The sequence below is a fragment of the Elephas maximus genome, chromosome 7 (assembly GCF_024166365.1).
Source record: "Elephas maximus indicus isolate mEleMax1 chromosome 7, mEleMax1 primary haplotype, whole genome shotgun sequence".
Classification (NCBI taxonomy): Eukaryota; Metazoa; Chordata; class Mammalia; order Proboscidea; family Elephantidae; genus Elephas; species Elephas maximus.
Window position 1 is genome coordinate 90,218,990 of NC_064825.1, and position 25,235 is coordinate 90,244,224.

The 25,235-nt window shown below is 36.2% G+C and overlaps 1 protein-coding gene across 2 annotated transcripts in view; it reads left to right on the top strand.

The window, feature by feature from the left end:
- PDHX (pyruvate dehydrogenase complex component X) overlaps positions 1–25,235 on the top strand; it is an 81,011-nt gene that overhangs the window by 14,952 nt on the left and 40,824 nt on the right. For both annotated transcript variants that reach the window (XM_049889412.1, XM_049889411.1), the window contains exons 2-3: positions 5,168–5,248; positions 18,345–18,445. In XM_049889412.1, coding sequence (XP_049745369.1) covers positions 5,188–5,248; positions 18,345–18,445 — 162 coding nt within the window. In that variant the 5' untranslated portion in view covers positions 5,168–5,187. The remainder of the gene's footprint in view (positions 1–5,167; positions 5,249–18,344; positions 18,446–25,235) is intronic.

A 25,235-nucleotide genomic window follows, 5' to 3' on the forward strand; every position in this document is an offset into this window, starting at 1 on the left:
TGAGAGGAGCCTGTCCTCAGGGCCAAGAGAGTGGCCCGCCTACAGATATAGCCAAGAAGCAGTAGTCCTGATCGAATTACTGCATTCTGAATTGTAACCTGTTACTTCTGTAATAAACGTCATAATCATAAGTATGGTCTGTGAGTTCTTTGTGGCCATTGCAACAAATTTCCAAACCCAGCAGAGAAGTAGAGTGCCATAGGAGGGAGGGCTGGTAAAAAGGAGCTTTGCGTATGCACGTGTAAAACTTGCATTAGCTGCCTTTATTCAAAGCTGCAGCATTATCCTTCTGTGCCCTGGTGTTGATTTTTAAATCCCTCACCCCAGTGCCGTCAAGTCGATTCTGATTCATAGCAGCCCTATAGCACAGAGTAGAACTACCCCATAGAGTTTCCAAGGAGCGCCTGGCGGATTTGAACTGCCAACGCTTTGGTTAGCAGCCGTAGCACTAAACCACTATGCCACCAGGGTTTCCGATTTTTAAATTACCTGTGCCTAATTCTAGAAACCCTGATAACATAGTGGTTAAGAGCTACGGCTCCTAACCAAAAGGTCAGCAGTTCGAATCCACCAGGTACTCCTTGGAAACTCTATGGGGCAGTTCTACTCTGCCCTGTAGGGTCACTAAGAGACAGAATCCACTCGATGGCAATGGGTTTGGGTTTTGTTTTTTTTTTCCTCGTGCCTCATTCTGCTTTATTTCATCCAGCCTGTAGGTGGCAGAATTGTTTTATTTGAACAGCAATTTTAAAGGTTCAATTTTGTTTGAGTTCTTGCATTGGAGAAATAGATGACTAAACGAGCCACATGTCTCCCTATTAGAGAAGAAGTAAATTAACGTTAGGGATGGACCCACTAAAAAAGTGCCGGCTAATTTACATTTTCATTTGGTCTGTCCTCATTTCATGATTTTTGTGTGCTTGGATTATGGTTGTATAAATGGACTAGAGCCCGAAGCTCAAGCTGTACCATATGTAAACTGCTGAAATCCTTAATTACTTCAGTTAGAGTAATGAAGCTTAGATTAGCTTTATAGTAACCGCGATGCAATTTGTTCTGCATTTGTATTTTGAGTTTGCTTGTATTAATTTTTTTTTAACCCAGAGACCTTTTAAAATTCGTATATAGATCATCAGTTTAAAGCTTTGGTATAATTGATTTTGCTGAATTAGCGGTGTTTTGTTCCTAATAGAAGAAATACTTTAGGAAACGAGAAATTAGGTTCGTGTATCATATTTGGAGTTGAAGGCAGAATTATGCTGTAGAAAAGTGGGAAGAGCAAATTTGAAAATATGCAGGAATTGCTTAGAGAAGCTGCTGTAAAATTCAGTGTTTGTCATATTGTTTGTACGCCCAATATGGCAGGTAAAGCAGCAATACACTAAGCAAAAAAAAATTTTTAACTCTTTATGTTATTCTGTCGAGAGATAAAAAGGTTAACACAGCTCTTACCTGGCGATGTACGTGTGAGGTTGCTCTGAGGCGGAATTGACTCCATGGCAACTGATACTGGAATGACTTGTAAGACTATACTTTTAAAAACAGTACATTTAAATACAGTCCACCTGAAATATACCTCTTGGCCTCCTTAAAAATTTTTAAATGTGTTTTAGCTGCTGTAGAACGGCAAACTTTACAGCTAGTTAGATATAACTCGTTAGCTTTATAAAATGGAACAGAACAGTTAAAATGACTATTTTGTGCCCTAGTAGATTCCAACCCATAGCAACCCTGTAGCAACTCTGTAAGACGGTGTAGAATTGCTTCATGGAGTTTCCTAGGCTGTAATCTTTACAGGAGCAGATTGCCGAATCTTTTCTCACAGGGACCTGCTGGTGGCTTCTAACCGCAGACTTTACAGTTAGCAGCTCAGCTCTTAACCATTGCACTGCCAGGACTCCTAAAAGGTTTAAATTCTAACTAAATTTTGAGTCATTTTTTGAGGACTTGTATGACCATGACCAATAGGGGAAACCACATCTCCCTTATTTTTGCCATAGTTATGCCCAGTCAATGTTAGTAGGAAATATAATTGGTTTACATAGCAAACCTTTCTCATTTTGACAGGAGAAGGGTAGAATGAACTGCTATACGGAATGAAGTGGGAAGCTATATTTAATTTTTAGTGAAATGAAATAATATTAGGTGTAGGTTAAAATTCCGGGGAGTCTAGAAAGGCCCACACTATCTCAATAGGGTTGATAGCAGTCATAAAGGACAGATAGTAATAACTTATATGCAGCTTGTCACTCAAAGCTGATATTATGATTTATAGTTACTTTCCCATTGGAAAAATACATTTGGAAAAGAAGTATATGGTGTGCTAATCAAAAGAGGATATATAAAAGTGAAATACGTACTGTTATTAATAAATTAATGCTTATGTTTTGAAATGATTTTCTAGCATGAGTGTTTGAGGATAGACTGGTTAGATTAATCAGAGAATACATTCCTATTTTACTCTCCATAATAAACCAGTGTAATCAATCAGGGGATAGTACCAAATAATGGAGATTTCCAAAATGCCTTTCTTTGTTTTTTGTTGCCCTCATTTCAGAGTGAGGGTAATGATCTATTACGGAATTTTTATATTTTATGATCATTATTCGGAGAGGCAATTTCAATTCATCCATGAAGGGTGGCTGTATGAGGAATGATTATGTTCTTTTTATTCTTAAAATATGAAAATTTTTGAGGTTTTCGATGTGATAGTTTAGGAAATAATAATAAATGTAAAGGTTTCTCAATATAGCCCTTAGTGTCAGGAATAATGGAAACTGAAGGTCTCTTAGGTGAGAGATTATAATAGGAGATAGAATCATAAATAAGAATTTTGTTATGGCAGCTAGAACCAGGGTGTAGAAATATCGAAGAGAGATTTTGCTCTCAGAGAGTTGACTTAGTGTTTGTCATAAATTCGAATCTGGATGTAGAATCACTAAAGTCCATTTATTTTGTTTCTTGGAAGTGGAACTCTGATATATAAATTTAATTCATATGTGATTCTGAATTACCCTACCTCATAATGGCAGGCTTAAATATTTTAATAGAAGCAATGTGTTGGGACTTTTTTTTTTTTAAGCTATACTTTACAAGATGAGGTTGACCATTTATTATGGTGCTATTAGAAGGTAGTTGTTTTTTATTGCCTCTTTTTAAAGCCCCATTTATCACTATAAGCTTGAAAAAATTAAATGCAGAGGCTTAGGTGATTATACTTTTTTAGGTAAATATTTTTATTCGTTTTCTTCATCAAGGCATGTAAAAAAATGAAAAAGGCCTTCTGTAGTTGGGCTTCCCAATACAACCCCATATTAGACCTTGGACTTTTTGTTGAGGAGGAGCTTGTGTCTGCAAAGCCGACACACCTCAGTTGCTGCCTCACATCCATTGGGGCCTGATGGTGGGGCCAGAGAGATGGGCCTGCAGACCTGCCTTTGAAAGGCAGGCGCATTTATGCCTAGCACACAGAAGAGCTGAGAAGAAATCCAAGTTCCCTACAAGTAAACTCATTGCTGTGAGTTGATTCCTACTCATAGCAACCCTATAGGACGGAGTAGAACTGCCCCATAGGGTTTTCTTAAAAGGAGGAAAGGGCTGAGACAGGTATATATGCTTGGTTCCTTTTCCTAGTCCTTTAGAGAAGAGTGAATAAAAACTGGAGAGAGGACAGAGCTTCCTTCTAAATATTTCAGAAGTGCCTATCTTGTGAAGCCATAGGAATTCTCTATTTGAAATTACAGTAAAATTAGTTCAGTTTCCGAAAGGAAATATTTAATCTCATTCAACATTAGTGTTAAATCCCCTTGCTGTTAACTCTAAAACATCAGTGGAGGGAAAAAGAAGCCCCATTCTGTCCTGTTCCACATTTGAAATATGTTAGATAGGCTACAGTGTTTTTGCTTTTTGGGGTCTGGAGGGTTTAAAATCTGAGGAGGAAAGGATAGATTCTATAGAATGCTTCAAGGGATGTGATTTGTTACCATGACTACTGCCAAGAGCTTGAACATTCCTTTACTACTTTATTAGTATAAATTTTGTTCTAAACAGTAATCTAAAAGCTGTGTGCTCTTTGAGTATGGTCCTGGATAGTGACTGACTGTTGGGAAACACATCTAGATATCCATGGAAAAAAGTAGTTACACTTAATTGAGAAGTCACTTTTGTTTGTATCTACTTTTAGGATCTAGTTGAATGTGGTATGGAACATAGTCTGGAATTAATGTAACCACTTATCTTCTCTTGCCTGACCATCCTTGACAGGACAAACTTTTCTTTTCACACTTACTAGGAAGAATTTTTAACTCTTGAATAGTATAATATTAGAGGAAAATAAAAATGCAGTAGATTTCTTCAAATCTTGCATTAGTTTTCTAGTGCTGCCGTAATAGAAATAGCACAAGTGGGTGGCTTTAACAGATATTTTCTCACAGTTTAGGAGGCTAAAAGTCTGAATTCAGGGTGCTAGCTCTAGAACACTTTCTGTGGGCTCTGGAGGAAGGTCCTTGTCTCTTCAGCTTCTGCTTCTTAGTTCCTTGGAATCTCCATGAGTCTTACTTCATTTCTGCTCAGCTCCCGTGTGTAATCTCTTCTATATCTCAAAAGAGATTCACTCAAAGTACACCCTGTACTAATCCTGCCTCATTAACATAACAAAGACAACCCATTCCCAAATGGAATTATAACACAGGCATAGAGGTTAGGATTTACAACACATATTTTTGGGGAACATAGTTCAATCCATAACAAGCCTAATTTTGATTATTCTATTGTAGGTCATCAAAGCCCTGGTTTTGTTGCCCTCTTACCTCTTGATCATTTTACGTGTAAATATTTTTTTACAGTGGTAAAAGAGGAAGATGATGAAATATAAATCATCCCATTTTTTCCTTTAATCTCGTAAGCAACTGGCTTGAAAATACATTTAGAGTACTGGAGAACTATGAAAAAAGAGTTGAAAGTATTCCAAAGGCGAATTTTATTTAAAAAAAAAAACTTAAAGATTTTTATATTTTCATACTATTAACTGGACACTTAGTTTGACTAGTTGGGAGTCTGTTAGACTTTGGAATATTTTCATTCTCAATCATATAGAAAGATTTTGACTTTCATTGGTGCCTCCTGAGGTAGTGGCTTTGTGACTAATTTTTTGTTTTTTCCGTTTCAGCTGATCCTATTCAGATACTAATGCCATCACTGTCTCCTACAATGGAGGAAGGGAACATCGTGAAATGGCTGAAAAAGGAAGGTGAGCCAAGCACGGTACTAATGCCTTGTTTGCTTCGTTATTTGATCATTTTGATTATTTTTTTCTGATTGAATACATTAGAATTGATTAGAAAAAATATACGACATGAATGTGTTCCTCTGCCAGCTAATGTCAGTTTGTTTAAATAAAATTTTCCTGTGGTAATGTAGCAAATGCTTTGTGGGTTCAGCCTATACCTTTTCATGAACAGAGAATGGTAAGTATTTCCAGACTTGGGTACAGGTTTTAGTCCTTGTACTTAGCATTTAATTTCAACATCATAAGTCTGACAGTCCCCTGAAACTAGGCAAGATGACTATAAATTTTACTGTAAAGAATAAGTAAGTAAGAACAACCAGAAAAACCCTCAAAAAGAAAAGCAGTGGAGAGGGGTTGTAGCCCTACTAGATTTTAAAACATATTAAAATTATGCCTCTAAAATTAAAACTGTGATATCGGTGCTTAAAAAGGCTAATGGAACTAAATAGAAAAATGAGGAAATAAGCCCAGTTGCACATGGAAATGTAGTATTTAATAAAGGAAGACAATATTAGATTTTCTTTGTACTATGCTGAGAATAATTACAAACGAATCAGACATTTAATGTAAAAAAAGGAAATCTTCCAAGTACTAGGAAGATGAAGCATTCACTGGACAATTTTTCTGAACCTGCAAGTAAACACGCTAACTGTAACTCACAATTCAGGTATGATAAGGGAAATAGTAATAAGTTTAATGATAAAAATAATAACTTTGGTAAGGCTGAAAACACGGTAAATAAAATTTTACAAAGGTGACAAATTGTTAAAGGATACTTACAATTTATATCACAAACAAAGGGTTAAAATCCCTAAAAATAGAGAGTAAGAAGACTATCAGTCATCTCCATAGAAAAATGGGCAGGATACATGAACAGATGGTTCACAAAAAAAAGAATTGCCAGTGGCCCTTTAAACATATGAAAAGATACTAACCTTTCTACTACTAATAGGAAATACGCAAAGTAACACTCAGGAGCCCTGATGGCACAAAAGTTAAGTGCTTGGCTGATAACTTACCCAGCGGCTCCTCTGTAGAAAGACTTGGCAGTCTGTTTCTATAAAAATTACAGCCGTGAAAACCCTATGGGTTCTGTTCTGCTTTGTCATATGGGGTCAGTATGAGTCGAAAATCAACTGCACATCAGCTAGCAACAACAAACTAACACTATACTGAGATAGCATTTCTCACTAAGCACTTTGACAGAAATTAAAGTTTGACAAGCTATTCTGTTGATGGGGTTGTGGTGAGAAACAGGCTTTCTCATACATTGCTGGAGGAAATGCAAACTGGTGTAAACCCTAGGGAAGAGAATTTGATGATATCTAGAAAAGTTATAAACCCAAAAAAAAAACAATATAATTGGGAAAAGGTATTTACAATTTGTATCACAAAGGCTTAAAATCCCTAAAAATGGAGAGTAAGAAGACTGTCAGTTGTCTTCATAGAAAAATGGGCAAAATACATGAATAGTTGATTCACAGAAAAAGAATCACCAGTGGCCCTTTAAACAAAGCGTAGATAATATCTGTATTTACCCTTTGGCGCAGGAGTTCTACTTCTAGGGATCCGTCTCAGTGTTACACTGTAAAAATAAAGACAGACACACTCACAAAGCTATTTATCACAGTGCTGTTTATAATAGCAGAAGGTGAATGCCACCCAAATGTTGATCAGGATTGGTTGAATCTATATCCACAACTGTAAAAAGTAATGAAGAATATCCCTTTACACTGCTGTGGAATGATCCTCAGTCAAAAAGCCTTTTCTATTAGCTATGAGGTCTTCTTTGCATCTGTCTTGATATCTTTATTAATATATGGTCACTTTTATTTAAAACAATGAGTTTAGACCGCCAAACAAGAAAGAAGTCAGGGTGCTTCAGCTGTAGAGACATTGAACCAAGTGTTAAAAGACAAAGGAGCAAGTTGAGACTGAAAGACATATTCTGGGGAGTGGGGGACTTAAGTGATTGCAGAGACAATTTAAACAGCCCACTTTGCCTACTCACACTTGAAAAGCTAACTCTGAATATTTCTAGTCAATATGACTAAGCAGATGGGGTAAGACTTCAAAGTCAATGTGACCATCTAAGCAGATGGGGTAAGACTTCAAAGTCAGTATGCCTATCTGGATATAATACTATAAAACAAATCTTCTAAATGTGAAATTAAGGTTAACACAAGAAAGGGGAATCACCAGTGTCGGCAACAGAGAAGGGAATTGAGAGTGGTGAATGGGAGTTGAAGTCCTATGCTCTCTGAGAGTTGCTGACATGGGGGTGGATTTGGGGGAGTAGGAGCTAGTGGAGGAAGGGATATCAGAAATTAGGTTCAGGTTTGGATGTGATACAGTTTGTGATGCTTATTAGACATTCTGGGGAAGGTGGGCAGTAGGTAATTGGCTGTATAAGTCCTCAGGAGTGAAGTCTGACTTGGAGAGAGAAATTGGAGAGTGGTCTGCAAGGGAATGGAATTCAATGCTGTGAGATAACCAGCAAGCTTATTCGTTTGACTTGGGATTTATATGGAAACAGAATGATCTCTCTCTTGAATATTTGTTCTCACGAACCTATCCGCGTGAGACTTGGGGGTCCAGATTTATAGTGCTCGCATTGTCTGGTCCAGGACTGATAATCCCCTCTGCGTTACCTGGCAGGAGCCAGTGGTGTAGAATGACACAGCCTCTAATCCAAGCCACACAGGAGTCTCAGATAAAGCTCCACTTACCAAGAGCTCACAACCTCAGATTAAATAATGCACACGAAATAATCTTCTAGGCACCAGAGTGAGCAAGTATAACAAGCAGCAGGACTAGACCTCCAGGAGCTTCAATTAACTGCAGTTACCAGATACATAAAAATGTATATCTGTAAAGATTAAATATGTAAGAAAACAAATTGACATAAGAGAACAGACTGTCCAGAAGTCCAGGCAGATTTGAAAAATGACAAGTAGAACTATAATGAAAAATATTGTCTCTAAAATTGAAAAACAACTCAAGGATGGGTTAAAGTGCAATTAGATATGACTGAACAAAAAATTGGTGAACTGAAGATCAATCTGAAGAAATTGCTTGAATGCAGTACAGAGAGAAAAAACAGTGGAAAATATGAAGGAGAAGTTAAAAGACATGAAGGATAAAATGAGAGTCATCCATAATTCAATAGGAGGAGTTCCAGAAAGAGAAAGAGGGAATAAGAAAGAGGTAGCATTCATAGAAAAAAAAATGGCAAAGAATTTTCTGTAGTTTAGCAAAGACGTGTCGTATAAATGAAAGTCCAGTGCTTCATCGGCAAGAACTTTGAGCAGGTGGGTGTTTCTGCATGGCTGCTGTCATCTTTTAAAGTAATTATCAGTACCTAAGAACGTTTCACTTTTATAAATAATGTAATCAGTTGGAATCTATCTTAAGGCTTCTTTTCCCTGATGACTTATAGAGCTTTTGGCTATTTCCACATTCAGCATGACCAGGTGTTGGTGTCATTAAATAATGATTCAGACACAACAGCCTTTAAGGGATTATTATAAAAAGATTAAATTTCTTCATATTTTGAGACCTGATAGGAAAGTGGATAAGAGGATTCTTTGAGCCCCATTTATCTCTCAGACTTTCTGCTCACTGGCAATCTGGTAAATTATTCACACTCGTTACAGTGTGGACAGCATGATAAAAAACCAGAAGACATATCGTCTCATCATTCTTTTCCTTTTTCATTGCCGATTACAGCGTGCTATTATCATATAGAGCAGGCCAAGATGTACTTTAAGCCCCCACAAAATATTTCTCTCAGGTTGCTCTTAAAGTTCCCTGTTCTGCCAACTGAGGAGAAAAGTTTGTTTACGAATACGCTATAAATAATTGAGCACAATCTCAATCCTTGGTTCTCAGTAATTCACTAGCTTCTTGCTTTTTAAATCTCATCACCTTTGTTAACATAGGAACTCATTTTTACTTGATTTAATTATGATCTTTTTGAGTGTAATTTGATTTTTTTCATTAACATGTGTGTACTGTACATGTGGATTTGACTGTATGTCTGGTGCTTGATACATTTATGATAACTTGGTTCACTTGTTTTGTATTAAGACCAAATTTATATTTTGACAGACAATACTTTTTATATACCCTTTTCTATTAGCTATGAGGTCTTTTTTGCATCTATCTTGATATCTTTATTAATATATGGTCACTTTTATTTAAAACAATGAGTGTAGACCTCAAAGATTAAGAGGATTGAAAGTTTTTCATGAAGAAAAAGATCGTACTCATTTATGAATCCAGTGTATTTTTTTTAAGCAAAGACTAAATAATCTTATAACCTTCAGTGGGCAGCAGTTTGATCTAACAAGCCTTTTTGGAAGATCTTATAGGTTTTTTGGAAATCTGAGATTTTATAATTTACATCTACTTTTGCTAGTGGTGTGTGTGTTTTAATTCAGATAAAAAACCAAGGCGATAGGGGTACAGTGAAAAGAACTTTGGCCTAGGAATCACGGTTTGTCCTTTGGGCTTCCGACTCTCCCACCAAGTATCTGGGAGGGAGTTGACGTAGATAAAATGTCATATACATCCTGGCCTTAGAAATTGATAACTCAGTTTCTTTTTCTTTCTTTCTTTCTTTTTTTATTTTAAGTCATGGAAGCATTCAATAAGATATCCTATAAATTATTTCTATCTTCACTAATTTAATGTACCTTAGAAAAGGAGTTTCATAATGAGTGTTAGAATACTTCATTTCAATCTGAGGATTAAGTAAAAATATGCATTATAAACAGAACACATTTAGAAAGTGTTAAATAACACCGACAATTTCAAAATCTCTCGATAACATGAGTTATGCTGTAATTCCACATCTTTAATACAGATTTGCTATTTTGAGGAAAAAAGTGTGCTTTAGATATTTTTACTTTAATTAAAGTGGGTATAGTTTACTTTTCATTAAGTGAAAGGTCAAATCTACTGAACAAAATAACAAAAGGAAAAAAATATATATTCTTGTACCCACTTCTTTGAGAGAGTATTTGAGGGCATGAAAAACATTGTTTTCCTTCTTGAGATATTTAAGCACTGTGGAGCAAAACGGGGCTGAGCCAATTAGGTACAGTACTTAGCCACATAGTGCCTGGAACATACATAGTCAAGTGCTTAAGCAGTGACCCTTGTTGATGCTGCCGTTGGTATTATCCCTCAGATACTGTCATTTCTTGTGAGCATTCCTTTTGTCATTTGACTGGGAATTTTTAATATTTCAAATAGTTTTGTGCAAGTTTTCGGATATATCTAACTAATGCTGTTGTATAAAATTCAGAAGTAAAACTGTTTTGAAAGAGTTTTATCTATGCCACTAGGTGCCACTAGAGAGTTATATGGCTCTACACTTTGCATGGACAAGGCTTTTTTTTTCTATTATTTCTGGGAATTTGTGCACATTTATGGTACTAAAATGAAAAAAATATTTTTGAAAAGTACATTTCATAAACAGCTTCATTGTTTTCCTGCAGTGTGCTCCCATTTTAACAACTTTATGGTGGTGTAATTTACATAACCATGTAATTTACCCATTTTAATTGTACAATTCAGTGCTTTTTAGTAACTGTATAGAATTCTGAAACCATCAGCACAATCCAGTTTTAGAGCACTTCCATTCCCCCTAAAAGATTCTTGGTGCTTGATCATGGTGAATCCTTCTCCCCATCCTAACCATAAACAACTCTGATCTGCTTTCTGTCTGTAAAAACTTACTTTTTCTGGACATTTTATATAAATAGAATCATACAATAGGTGGTCTTTTGTGACTGACTTCTTTCATTTAGCATGCTTTTTGAGTTCATCCATGTTGTACGATGTATCGGCAGTTCATACCTTTTATTGTAGAATAGTATCCTATCATTTTACGTCTTTGCGTTTATTGTTAATATTTGTATTATACAAGAATTTTAGAATTTGTGAATGGACTTACAGATTACAGTGCTGTTCAATAGGACTTTCTGGAATGATGGACATGCTCTGTCTGAGCCGTCTAGTGTAGCCACTAGCTGCCTGTGGTTGTTGAGTACTTGATTTGGACAATGCAGCAAAATGTAAGAAGTCAGACTATAAAAGAGAGGTAACATTGCCCAACAGTCTTCTCTTTCTCAAACTACTATTTGGTCCTCAACCTTCAGGGCAAGACCTTGAGTGACTAAGGAGCCAGGGTACTGCAGGTCTTGGGCTATTCATTGGTATAGCATCCTTTTCTTTTTGTGTGGTGAAGTGAAAAGCGTTGCGAAACGCTAAGGATCCCTCCTCTGTATTCCCACCATATTGGCATTGCCTGTTTGTATTCTTTTTCCATTGGACTACAACATTTTGGAAGCAGGTCTGTCTTTTCTAATTTTATTGTTATTTTTTACCATCATGCCTTGCACAGTAGTATTCACATAGGGGCAGCTAGTATTTGTTTAAAAAACAACTATTTTCATCTCTAATCATTGTTTCCAGTGTGGTTCAACATAGTACTATTGAGAAGTTTTTTCTTATATGTTCATGTATATCTGACTGACTTGGTCTTACAGATAAAAACTATCCCCCCCCACCCCCCACCAGACATCTTTTAAATAAAGACTTTTATTCTTAAATTTTAGGGAGTCCTGGTGGTGCAACAGTTAGATGCTTGGCTGCTAACCAAAAGATTGATGGTTTGAACTTACCCAGTGGCTTCGCAGGAAAAAGACCTGACAATCTGCTTCCGTAAAGATTACAACCTAAAAAACTGTGGGGCAGTTCTACTCTGTCACGTGAGTCAGAATTGACTTGCCGCCACTTAATAATAACAACATTCTTAATTTTTATCAGAACAAAATTGTTCCGTGAAAGCCACAGGATATCCTTTAGTTAATAAAATAAACATCATCGTTAATTGTGTTTAAACAAGACTATACTTCATGCCTCAAATTTAAAACGGGAAAGAGAAGCCTCTATATGCTCTAGCCCTCAGCCCTGGCAGCTGCCCTGCCAAAGAAAGGATCAGGACAATGATGCTGGCTTCAGTGCTGGGGAGTGGCCCCTGGGCGGGCCACTGCTCTGGCCCATCCTGGGGCCCACACTCTCGCTCCGGGCTCACTCTTCCTCGGCCACTGACAAGTACCATGAAGAGATGGTGCAGGAACACTTCGAGGCTGCCATCTCGTTCTGTAACCAGTCAGCTGTCAACGTGGCAACCAAGAAGCCATCTGTCACCTCACACCATCCATGATGCTCTATTCTAGCTGCTCAGTCCTCTCCACTAGACTATAACTCATCACAGGTAGAGCCATATCTTACTGTTGTGTTTATATCCAATGCTTAGTTCAGTGCCTTAATGTTTGTTGAATGAATGATCTGTTTGAAAAGACAGAATATGGAATAGGGAACTAGAATATTAATCTTGATTTTTTTTTTAATTGTGTTTTTGGTGAAAGTTTACAGCACAAATTAGTTTCTTGTTCAAAAATTTATACACAAATTATTTTGTGACATTGGCTGCATTAATCTTGATTCTTAATGGTTGTTAGTAACATACCTAATGTTTTATCTTTGTTTTTATCTAAAGGTGTTGTGAAGTGTTAACCTAAGATTTCCAGTCTGTGACACTTTATTATATGGCTACATGTTCAGAACCTTCCTGGGAGACAGATTAAGTAACTCGATCAGATTTGCTAGTTAAGTATCACAACTTAAAATCAAACCCATGTCTGATTTGGAAGAGGTTCTTTGTGACTACTCTGCCCTCTAACATTTCTAAATTATAGTACTAAATTGTTTTAAATTATAGTGCTAAATATGTTGATCAAGGCTTATATTTAGTATATTTGGAATCTTCATGGCTCATTTTTCAGTCTCAAAGTTTTCTCTTGGCATTTACATTGTGTTGGAGTATTGATAGATAGAACCTTGGTTTTGTGATAAATTAGGAGTAATGTACCTTTATAGGAGCCCTGGTGGTGCATTGGTTAAGAACTACGGTGAGCTATAGCTACTAACCAAAAAGGTTGGCAGTTTGAATACACCAGCTGCTCCTTGGAAACCCTGTAGGGGCAGTTCTGCTCTGTCCTGTAGGGTCACAATTGATTCAACAGCAATGTTTTTTGTTTGTTTGTTTTTGTACTCTTATATAAATACTGGAAACCCTCGTGGCATAGTGGTTAGGTACTGTAGCTGCTAACCAAAATGTCGGCAGTTCGAATCTACCAGGCGCTCCTTGGAAGCTCTATGGGGCAATTCTACTCTATCCTATAGGGTCTCTGAGTTGGAATTGACTTGATGGTGATGGGTTTGGTTTTTGGTTTTTGTTTTTAATATATAAATACTATGTGTTAAACTTTGCTAAGTTCCTTGGTAAAGTTAACCACACAGCAATAGACAGATCGTTCTTAATTTTTCTATTTTCTTCCCTCAAGCACCCCTCCACCCTCCCCGCGCCCCAAGTTTTTATTCCTCTGTCTCTCCCTTGTTCTTGGCATTCTCATGTAACTAAAATATGTGTCTGTGTTATATTAATACATGTAGAGAGAGGTTTTTTGTTGTTGTTTTTGTTTTTAAGGAAAAAGGCTACTCGTCTCTTAAATATGAGAAGCATGCTGCAAAGCAAATGTTAGAACCAAAAGAAATATAAAAGAAAAAAATATATAGCTTGATCTATACTTATGAGGAAATGAGGATTTGGAAAATTATTTTAATTTTTTTCTAAAATGTTTTAATCTAAAACTCATTGTGTGTGAGGAATTCGCTGGAGTTCTGGGAATTGAGGATGGGATATAAAGCGCTTAAGATGTGTCCTGTCATGAAAAATCTCACAGCCCAGTAAATAGAGGAAAACCCAATAAAGTAACGCACAGCAGCAACATAAAATTTTATAATGCGGTTTGTGATTCATTCCAAATTAATTGCAGCTACTCTAGGAATTCAGGAATAGGAACGAAATCAAGTTGAATTACTCAGAGAAAGCTATATGACTGAAGTAGAATTTGTTCTTGGGTTTTAAAGAGTGGTTCGTATTTGAATATGGGAGAGCGCAAATGAGAAAACATCATTTTACTGTACTTTCCTATGGCCAGAGTTTACTTTCTAGCCTAAGAAATACTTCCTTGCTAGGTTGCCTGCTTCAATTGTCTCTCCCATAGTTAGAGCAGAAACATACGTGTTTTTTGTTTTTTCCCTTTTGAAATATAATCTACTTTAACCACTAAAATATCTGTCATATAAAGAAGTATATAAGATTATATAATCTGGAACTGTAGCTTTCTATAGTACATACCATACAATCATGATTGGTCTGGTTGCTGCTTTACTCACCAGCCCAATCACTTCTCTCCTGTATAACCTGCCGGGTCTTTCAAAGTTTCACGTTCTCTCCTGCCTCCGGGACTGTGGGCATGTTGTTTCCTCTGCCTGGATCAGTGCTGGCTTTAGTTGATTGTCTCCTCCTCTTCATCTTTTCAGGCTCAGTTTAGGTACCTTTTTTCTAGGAAATCTTCTCTCACTTTACAAATAATTAGATGCCCCTCCTGAGTGTTCCCTGACTTAAACCTTTATACCATGAAACCTGTGAAAGCCAGAACTCGACAGGACTGCCTTATTTTTCTGGGTCTTGTAAGTTTTCCAGCTTTCACGGGGTACAGTCTTACCACTTTTCTATCGTTCATTTACTGGAAAATATTTGTGTTTTCCTTCTCTGGCAGGTTTCTGCCTTATATATGTTCTGGCTCTTACAGGTTTTAGTATACATTGTCATTTCTAATTTACTGGTCTCTAGACATTTTTTTTTTTTTTTTAGACATGAAGCAACCTCTTGAGGTCAGAAAGCTTACCTTGTCTATTTTTGTTTGTTTGATTGCTTTTTCACTGCTGTATCCCCAGTGCTCCAGTGTAGTTTTCAATAAATATTCATTGAACAGGGAAATCTCTTTGCGGTTAGACCAGTCACCTTTTAGGTAGGTGTTCAGTATCTCCTGATAAGTTTTTTACTTCATTAAAATAGCTTATATTGCAGTTCTGAACTGTTTTAACTGAGGATATCATGTAACCATCTGTTTGAACATCTTGGTATATAGAACAAAGTCATTTCTGCACAGTGAACCATCAAAGCATATTTGTTAACTTAGTTTTCTAGATTTTTCTTCATGCCTTCCTATTGAACGCTCTTATGAATATTGCTATCCTGGCTATTTTTGGTGTATGTGAAAGGGATGTATGTTTTTATGTTATGTATTTTCCTAGCCTCTTACTTTGAAATTTTTCTGTTTTTGTTTTAGACCTGTCTCTTTTAAGCAGCATTTACCTAGATTTTGCTTTTTCGTATTCATTTTGATAATCTCAGCTTTTAATAGGTGATTTCAGTCCATTTATATTTATTGCGTTTACTCACATATTTCTACTTCTTTGTGTTTGTGGTTTTTATTTTTTTTCCTTTGCTTTTTTCTTTTCATGTACTTGCTTTCAGTTGGATGCTTTTTCTTATTTTCTGTTTTTCCTCTGCTCTTTTGAATGCTGTAAATTGTTTCTTTTGTGTATACCTTTGAATTTTTAGGATATGTGTTTAACTAAATTTTATTAATACAGTTTTGACTTCTTCAGTTTTTTCCTCCTAACTGTACCAAAACTCTTAGCATGCTTTAGCACCACCTGAATGTTCCCTTATTGATTTGTTTTTTATAGTTTCAGTTTTATACTTTTTTAAACTCTCAAAAATTACCTTTTTGATGGTCAGCCATTAACATTTTATCGGTTTCTTGGTTACTGGTTTTTTTTCTTGTTTCTGCTGTGTTTCCTCTGTGTCCACTTTTTGTCTTGAGGAACTGTATCTTACAATAGCTTATTTAGTGATCGTCAATAGATGGTAAATTTCCTTGGTCTTTATATGTCTATAAAATGCTTTTCCCTCATTCTTGAATGATGGTTTGGCTGCAAATAAAATTCTAGAGAGCTGTTTTTCCTCAGCTCTTTGAAGATACTGCGTCATTGTCTTCTGACCTCTATTGCAGCTACTGTGAAGTATGCTCTCAGTCTGTCATTTCACTGAGGTTATCTGTTTTTTTTTTCTGATGGCTTTTAAGATTATGTTTTTATTGTTGATTTTCTGCAGTTACTCTATAGTGTGTGTGATGTGGATTCCTATTTTTACAGTTTAATACTCTTTCAATTTATTTTTTATTGAGGTGTATAACTCAGTGAATTTTTACATACCCATATACTCATGTTACCATTATATCAAGAACATTTCTAACAAACCACAAGATCCCTTATGGCCTAACCTAGACTCCCAAGGGTACCCACTATTCTGAACTTGTTCTGAACTCTTTCATTTTGAGGGGGTTGTGTGTGTGTGCACACGTGCGTCCCCTTGCAAGGAACAGCTGGTGGATTTGAACTTCCATCCTTTTAGTGAGCAGCTTGAGCTCTTAACCACTGCACCACTGGGGCCCCATATATATATGTATGTGTGCATATGTATGTATATATACACGCACATATATATACACATACACGTGTATCTTCAGTTGTGGAAAATTCTTAGTAATTTTTTCTTCGTGTATTGCTTCTCCACCATTCATTTCAGTCTCTTCCATTGGTATTCCACTGGCCAGACTTTGCAGCTTCAATCTGTGTCTCTTAGCTGCTCTTTCTTATTTTTCATCTTTTTTTTTTTTTGCCTATGTTATATTCTAGGGGGTTCCTAAGTGCTTTTACTTTACTAATTTACTCTTACACTATGTTCAGTCTAGAATACACCTCACTGATTATTTCTGTTTCAGTGACTGTATTGTTTATTTCCAAGATTTCTATTTTTTTTTTCTTTTCTTTTCCACCTGGTCTTATTTTTGTTACATTTCTGTACATTGTTTTTTTTTTTTTTTTTCTTTAATTCCTTGTTCTCATAATGGGCCTTTTTCTTTCTTTTATTTCTTTGAGTGTCCTCAAGATTCTTACTTTAAAATCTTTGGCAGATTGCATTAAATGAATTACATCTGGAATACATTTCTGTTCCAATTTTTTATTTTGTGGCTTGCTTTCTCAGCATTAGATTTCTTCGTTTTGGAATTTTGTTTTACAAAAGGTTTTTGAATGGAAGGTTTTTGATGTTTCATTGTCTTCCCTCTTACCCCATACCCTGCTCTCCCGTTCTCCCACTCCTCAATCTAGGGATTTGCTAGGGATATTGGCAGATCCAGTCATGGAGCCAGAGGGTGGCTTGGCTCTGTTCCTGATATCGATGTAGTGTTTTTGTCTCCCATGTCCTAGACCTGCAGTTTCCGAATTGAAGCCACAGCCCTATTTAACAGGTTTTGATTGCCCATTTTATTATCTTCTTAATAAAAGATAGAGATACCCTGACCCAGCCCTAACTTTAAGTAGTGAATCTGATTTGAGTGCCCTGTCTCCAGCAGGCCACTTCTAGTCCCCTTTACTCCAGATGAACTCCCTCCCCCCAACCTGCTTCTAGACCCAGAGACCAGCAAGTCTGTAGCTTCAGGTCCTGCCCAACATTTTTAGGTTCCCATATTGTTTCTGTTGTACAGAAGTATTTATTTGACCTTTTTTTTTTTTTTTTTTTCTTTTTTATTTTCTTTTTTTATGCTTTATTCATTAATACTGTGTGTGTAGTGCCAACAGAGTTTCTGAACTCACCCTACCATGTTAACCCAAAAGTACTATTAATTTTAAAGTTCTTCTCTACCTGGAATAGTAACCAAAGTATATTAAATGTGGGCTCTGAAATTGATTTGTTCTGAGGGGGATACACATTTATTGCTATCATCTCTAAAATGTGATTTTACTTTTAATATTTGTTCAATAATCTTTGTGATAGCATTTTTTTTCTCATAACAAATACAATTTATGTCCATTGTGGAGCTGGGAAATAAACCAAGCATATACATATACACACATATAAACACACACATTTGTAATTCCACAGCCCAGAAAATAAATAGCCACTGAACATTTTGGTACTTATTATTCACGTTTTATACACACATACCCCCTATGTTAATATTCATATTTTTAAAACTGAAACAAACCCAGTCTTGTTTTGTAGGTGAAGCTGTGAGTGCTGGAGATGCTTTATGTGAAATTGAAACTGACAAAGCTGTGGTAACCTTAGATGCAGGTGATGATGGCATCTTGGCCAAAATAGTGGTAAGTTTTTATTTTGATCATTTTCAGTAGGATGCAGATTTCTTAAACGTAACATTCCTTGAAATAAAGTCTCTTTATTTATAGTGTTATGTTATCTACTATTTAATACATTTTTAATTCAAATGTTCAAAATGTTCTAGCATTAAGGTCTAGAGCCCCAGCATTCGGCTGCTAACCAAAAGGTCAGCAGTTGGAATGTACCAGCCGTTCTTTGGAAACCCTATGGGGCAGTTCTGTGCTGTCCGATGGGGTCACTATGAGTTGGAATCCACTTGATGGCAACAGGTTTGTTTTTTTTGTTGTTTGTTTTAATGTTAATGTCTAATAATAGTCAATGATGATCAAACAGTATAAAACCATTTCAACTATGACATTGATAATCAGTGTTTTGGGTTTCCTAGTGGAGAATGAGAAGCATTCTGGCCTGAGGATGAGAGAAAGCTATTTGAGGTGGAATCTAAAGACAAAGAAGGCAATAGATTAATGCTTACAGCTAGAAATTTCCAAGTTTGTAGTTGGTAAAATCAAAAAGAAGGAGCGTTTTACTGCTGTCACGTAAAAACAAGAAATCCTATCTTCATGGAGCCCCAGGACTCCCAGGACTGGAAGTGTGAAAAGTGATCATCCATTCAGCTCTTGTCCCCAGGCAAAACAGTTTTTCAGATTTCCTGTGAAGATTGTTGTCTGTAGGCTTCATAGCCACAATCAGTGCCTTGGTTCAGTACTTACTCATCCTTATAGTTTGGACATTTCTTCTAATTATTTAAAATATATATTTGTATAAAAAGATATGTGTATATAATATTTCGTTTATTTGAGTTGATCATCTTATCTTTAGATAGAATATTTTCTGTTCCATGAGGTTTTTTTTAACGGAAAATATATTTGTGAATCTAGGAAGACCAAAGTAATTTCCTTTTCGATCAGAATTTTAATGTCGTGGTGGCGTACCATCGAGTTGATTCCAACTCATAGTGACCCTATAGGACAGACTAGAACTGCCCCATGGGGTTTTCTAGGCTGTAATCTTTACGGGAACAGATCTCTAGGCCTTTTCTCCCACGGAGCTGCTAGATGGATACCAATCACTCATGTTTTGGCTGTTAGCTGAATGCTTAACCACTGCGCCACCAGGGTTCCTCCAAAATTTTAATGTTTGCAGTAGTTTTGAATACTCTTCTCTGGGAAATCTTTGCTTTATAACTAACTAAAAATATGAAGCTACAATTTGTGTACTGTAATGGTATTACTAGGAGTAGAAGTTAGTACAGCCCTTCAACCAAAGTGTCTAGCAATGTGATTACCTAAATAACAATAAAATGTGGAATATCATATAGCGATTAAAAATGTTTCTAGAAAAAAATGTGATTTTTTTATTATATGTTAATAAAAGTTCAGAAATTTTAGAAAAAATACTTTTTGAATTAGATATGTACGATAATTACAATCATTCATGTAGACCTTTAAGGAAAAACGTATATACAGAAAATACTAGAAGAAGGTATTATAAAAACATTAAGTGTCTTTGCAGAGTGGAACTGAATCGTTCTACCTCACCTTTTGCTGTTTTCTGTATTTTTTAAATTTTCTATAATGTGTATACTATTTTTATAATGAAAAATTAGAGTTTATTTGAAAAGTAATTAAAATAAAATGCTTATAAAGCCCGACTTTTTAGAGCTGTCACTGGTGGAGCCAACCAGCATATTTATTTCTTCAAGAACATTTAACAGGTAGTGTGGTTGATGGCACAGTAGTTAAAGCACTAGGAGCTAACCAAAAAGTTGACAGTTTAAACCCATTAGCTGCTCCATGGGAGAAAGATACGTCAGCCTGTTTGCATAAAGATTAAACCTGTAGCCGTCCAGTCAATTCCGACTCATAGCAACCCTACAGAACAGAGTGGAACTGCCCCATAGGCAGTTCTTTACAACAGACTGGCACATCTTTCTCCTGCAGAGCAGCTGGTAGGTTTGTTCTGCCAACCTCTCAGTTAGCAGCTGAGTGCTTTAACCACTATGCTGCCAGGGCTCCTCTGTAAAGACTACAGCCTTGGGAACCCTCTGGGGCAGTTCTTCTCTGTCCTGTAGGGTCGCTATGAGTCTGAATCGCCCTGATAGCAACAGGTTTTGTTTTTAGGGTGTAGCAACTAAGACTAGGCTCTGGAGTCTAACTGCTGCCTAAAGCTAATAAAGCATATATAGCTAATAAGCTCTGCCACTTAATAGCTATGTGATAATGGCAAGTTCCTTAAATTCTCTCTGCTTTTTTTCTTCGTAATTAAAGGTAGAGATAATAATAATACATGTGTCATTGAGCAGTAGGAGAGATTGACTGAGAATACATATATCCTCATTACAAGACCTGCCATGGTCAATAAATGTTGTACTGCCATTATTATTACAATTATTGTTTACTCAGCTCTTGGTGACCATTGGACCCCATGTCAGTCTGTATATTTGTCTAATAATTTGTATCATTTGTTTGTGGCTGGTCAGTGTTGTTGTTAGGTGCCGTCAAGTCTGTTCTGACTCATAGCGACCCTATGCACAACAGAACAAAACACTGCCCGGTCCTGCACCATCCTTAAAATTGTTGTTATGCTTGCACTCATTGTTGCAGCCGCTGTGTCAATCCGCCTCATTGAGGGTCTTCCTCTTTTCCACTGACCCTGTACTTTGCCAAGCATGATGTCCTTCTCCAGGGACTGATCCCTCCTGACAACATGTCCAAATATGTAAGACACAGTCTTGCCATCCTTGCTTCTGAGGAGCATTCTGGTTGTACTTCTTCTAAGACAGATTTGTTCGTTCTTTTGGCAGTCCATGGGATATTCAATACTCTTCACCAACACCATAACTCAAAGGCATCAATTCTTCTTTGGTCTCCCTTATTCATTGTCCAGCTTTCACATGCATATGATGCAACTGAAAATACATGGCTTGGATCAGGCGCACCTTAGTCTTCAAGGTGACATCTTTACTCTTCAACACTTTAAAGAGGCCCTTTGCAGCAGATTTACCCAATGCAATGCATCTCTTGATTTCTTGACTGCTGCTTCCATGGCTGTTGATTGTGGATCCAAGTAAAATGAAATCCTTGACAACTTCAATCTTTTCTCCGTTTATCATGATGTTACTCATTGGTCCAGTTGTGAGGATTTTTGTTTTCTTTATGTTGAGGTGTAATCCATACTGAAGGCTGTGGTCTTTGATCTTCATTAGTAAGTACTTCAAGTCCTTTTCACTTTCAGCAAGCAAGGTTGTGTCATCTGTATAACGCAGGTTGCTAATGAGTCTTCCTCCAATCCTGATGCCCCATTCTTCTTCATATAGTCCAGCTTCTCATATTACTTGCTCAGCATACAGATTGAATGGGTATGGTGAAAGAATACAACCCTGAAACACACCTTTCCTGACTTTAAACCCATCAGTATCCCCTTGTTCTGTCCGAATAACTGCCTCTTGATCTATGTAAAGGTTCCTCATGAGCACAATTAAGTATTCTGGAATTCCCATTCTTCTCAATGTTATCCATAATTTGTTATGATCCACATAGTCGAATGCCTTTGCATAGTCAGTAAAACACAGGTAAACATCTTTCTGGCGTTCTCTCCTTTCAGCCAGGATCCATCTGACATCAGCAATGATATCTCTGGTTCCACGTCCTCTTCTGAAACCAGCCTGAATTTCTGGCAGTTCCCTGTCAATATACTGCTGCAGCCACTTTTGAATGATCTTCAGCAAAATTTTGCTTGCGTGTGATGTTAATGATACTGTTCCAAGTATCCTTTTTTGTGCCTGTATAGTTTGATTTGTACAGATAGTTGCATATCCATTAGTAGTCCCTTAGTTGGTATGTTTTGAATTCTGACCCACCAGCCCACCTCTACTGTGAGCATGGATGTAATGCCTTCCTTTGTGTATTCTAACCAAAGACCATACTTTGGAACTTTATGCTCTACTTAGATGTAAATCAATAGACAATGTTTTTTACTTCGTGTTTCTTACTAGAAAATTCCCTTCCCCTTTTTTCTAGTCACTTAGGTCTTATTTTTTGCTTTCTAATTTGTCATACTTCTTTTACTTGTCATCTACGGCATTAGCAGCTGTGTTTAAACACATAGTAATCTGCAGTTTCATACAGCTAACCTCTTTGGAGGAAATGAATAAGAGGGTAGAATTTCTGTACCTTTGTAAATGATAAAATGTACATATTCATGCGAAAAATAGGTTCCTTGACTAATTTGTGTTATATTTTTTAAAAGAAAAAGATTGTTTAAATTAACCATCTGTAATAACTCCAGCTACATTTTATTGTATGCACTTTTAGCAGTCTGTGCTCTTGCCCCTAGCTCTAGATTGTTTGGTTATGAGAGTCTTCTAGAATTGATAGCATTTTCCACTTAGCTGCTTAGTAATGCATTTCAAATTGCTAACAATGTTAGTGGGTCAGTGGTGCCTATTTATCTGCCTCCTAATGCTTGAAAAGGGAGGAGGGGCAGTTTACAATAGATAGCAGCTTTAGCAGCATAAATAGCTATTTCCTTGCCAAAGAGAAAATTGTATATATTTGGGGGGCTTTGTGGCTCTGTATTTATTCTGCATACATTTTAGATAATGGGAATATGTTTATGTCACAGTGTGTGCAATTTTGCAGGGAAGAAAATGAGGGGGAAAATTAAGAAGGCGTTACTGGTGCCTTTTTTCTTTTATTTTTTTTCTTCCAATACCACCTTCCTGCCCTCCTCCCCCACCACCGCGAGCACTAGCAAGAGTTATTCCTTTGTCTTTCATTGTGGGCTAGTTTTTGTATTAATACATGTAATGAAATGATTCTTGAGAAATAACGTATATAAATAAAAGATTTTCGCTTTCAAGATCAAGGAGTAGAATAATTGAGCCTGTTAAAAGGCAAAGGATGATCTAAAACCAGTTTTTCATTTTAGCCCACGTTATTGAAAGGATTAAAAATTATGGTCTATTTTAGCTTTTCATAGGGATTTATTTCCAGTCTTTTAGAGGCTTTTATATTATTTTCTCCACAACTTCAGTATTTTTTTGTACTCTTTAAAATTTGTGCATCTGAATTCCATTTTAAATGTAAAATAATATTTATTACATTTAACTCGAACCAGAAACAAAGCTTAGATGCCGTTAAAAGTGTTAATGAAAGAATAATTGCTGTTCATGTAGATAATTTTATGATTTATTTCCAATTTATTTAATGGGAGAATTTTTAATTTCTCATTTAACCACTAGTACATTATCATCTACAGAACCTTAAGTTATACAGTAGAGATCATTTCGTCAGTTAATCTTAAATACAGTGTTCAGCAAATTGGGCAGCAGGTATTATAAATGATAAATTAATAAAATAGAATCTGAGGATGACATGTTTGAAAGGTTATTTAGAGGTTGTCTAGTTTGACTTTCAACATATTTAGATTGACTGTATAATTTGTCATACAAACCAGGACATTTTTGAATGTAAAAGAATGTAAGATGCTAAAATTAATTAAACATAATGTTTTGAAATTTTTACCTATTGATTGGCAATAAATTCATTGATAGGATTTTATTGATCGGCTGTTATTATTCAAAACTATCTTCAGAAATAAAATTCTTTGTAAAAGTAATATTCATGGATATTGAAGCAAATTTTTAAACTCAGTTTTGATCATCTGAATATTAAAAAACAATAGAGGGTAATTATTGTTGGCACATAGCTGTATCTCATGCTAATATTATGTTACTAGTACTTTTCTAAAAAATCTTTTTCTTTAATATGCTTTTATTAGGTTTTTTCCCGTTTTTCGTTAAATTGCCTGCAGTTGCCTTCAGAGTTGCGTTTCATGGTTAAAAAATTTGCAGTTGTTGAGAACTCAATTGATTCTTCTCTGTAGCCCATACTACTTTTAAAAATTGTATTGTATTGAGAAAGTATTTTCACTCTTAAGTGCTGAGGTAGCTGGAAAGCTCTGAGCAGATTCTTCTAAATGGAAGATACTTTCAGTTCAATTTTTTTTCATTTTGAAATAGGTAAATTGTTGAAACATATAGTCTACTTTGCTCGTGAATGAAAACACAAATCAGTTAAAATCTACCTTATAGCTTCTCCTTTTAAGCTTGTTTTTTAAAATATTGGCACCTTCTTGATGTGCTATGTGATAATTTTGATCAGGTGAATGCAGTTTACAGATTTGGTATCGATGGTCTTCAGTGCAGTCTCTAATGTCAGAGTGCAGTTGCGTCCTGGCTCTGGCCTTGTCATCTTAAGCAAGTTGTGTAACCTTTCTGTGGCTCAGTTTCCTTATCTGTAAATGGGAATAATACTAGTACTTGTCTCATAAGGTTGTTAGGAGCACTAAATGAGTTAATATTGTGCTGGAACAGTACCTGGCGCTTGATGAATCCCAGACAGCTATTATTCAAGGACTTAATGTTTCTTCTCCCTGTCTGATTTTTAGCTTGTTATGGTTTTATATTCAGCTTCAGTGTTCCTTATGTATCTCCCTTTTAAACCAAAGTTCATTGCATGTATAAGTTAAACAGTACTGTCTTAGTTATCTAGTGCTACAGTAACAGAAATACCACAAATGGATGGCTTTAGCAAACAGAAATTTATTTTCTCACAGTTTAGGAGACTAGAAGTCCAAATTGAGAGCGCCAGCCCTAGGGGTGGCTTTCTCTGTCAGCTCTGGAGGAAGGTTCTTGTCTCTTCAGCTTCTACTTCCTGGTTCCTTGGTGATCTCCATGTGTCTTGGCATCAGTCTTAACCTGTCTCTGCT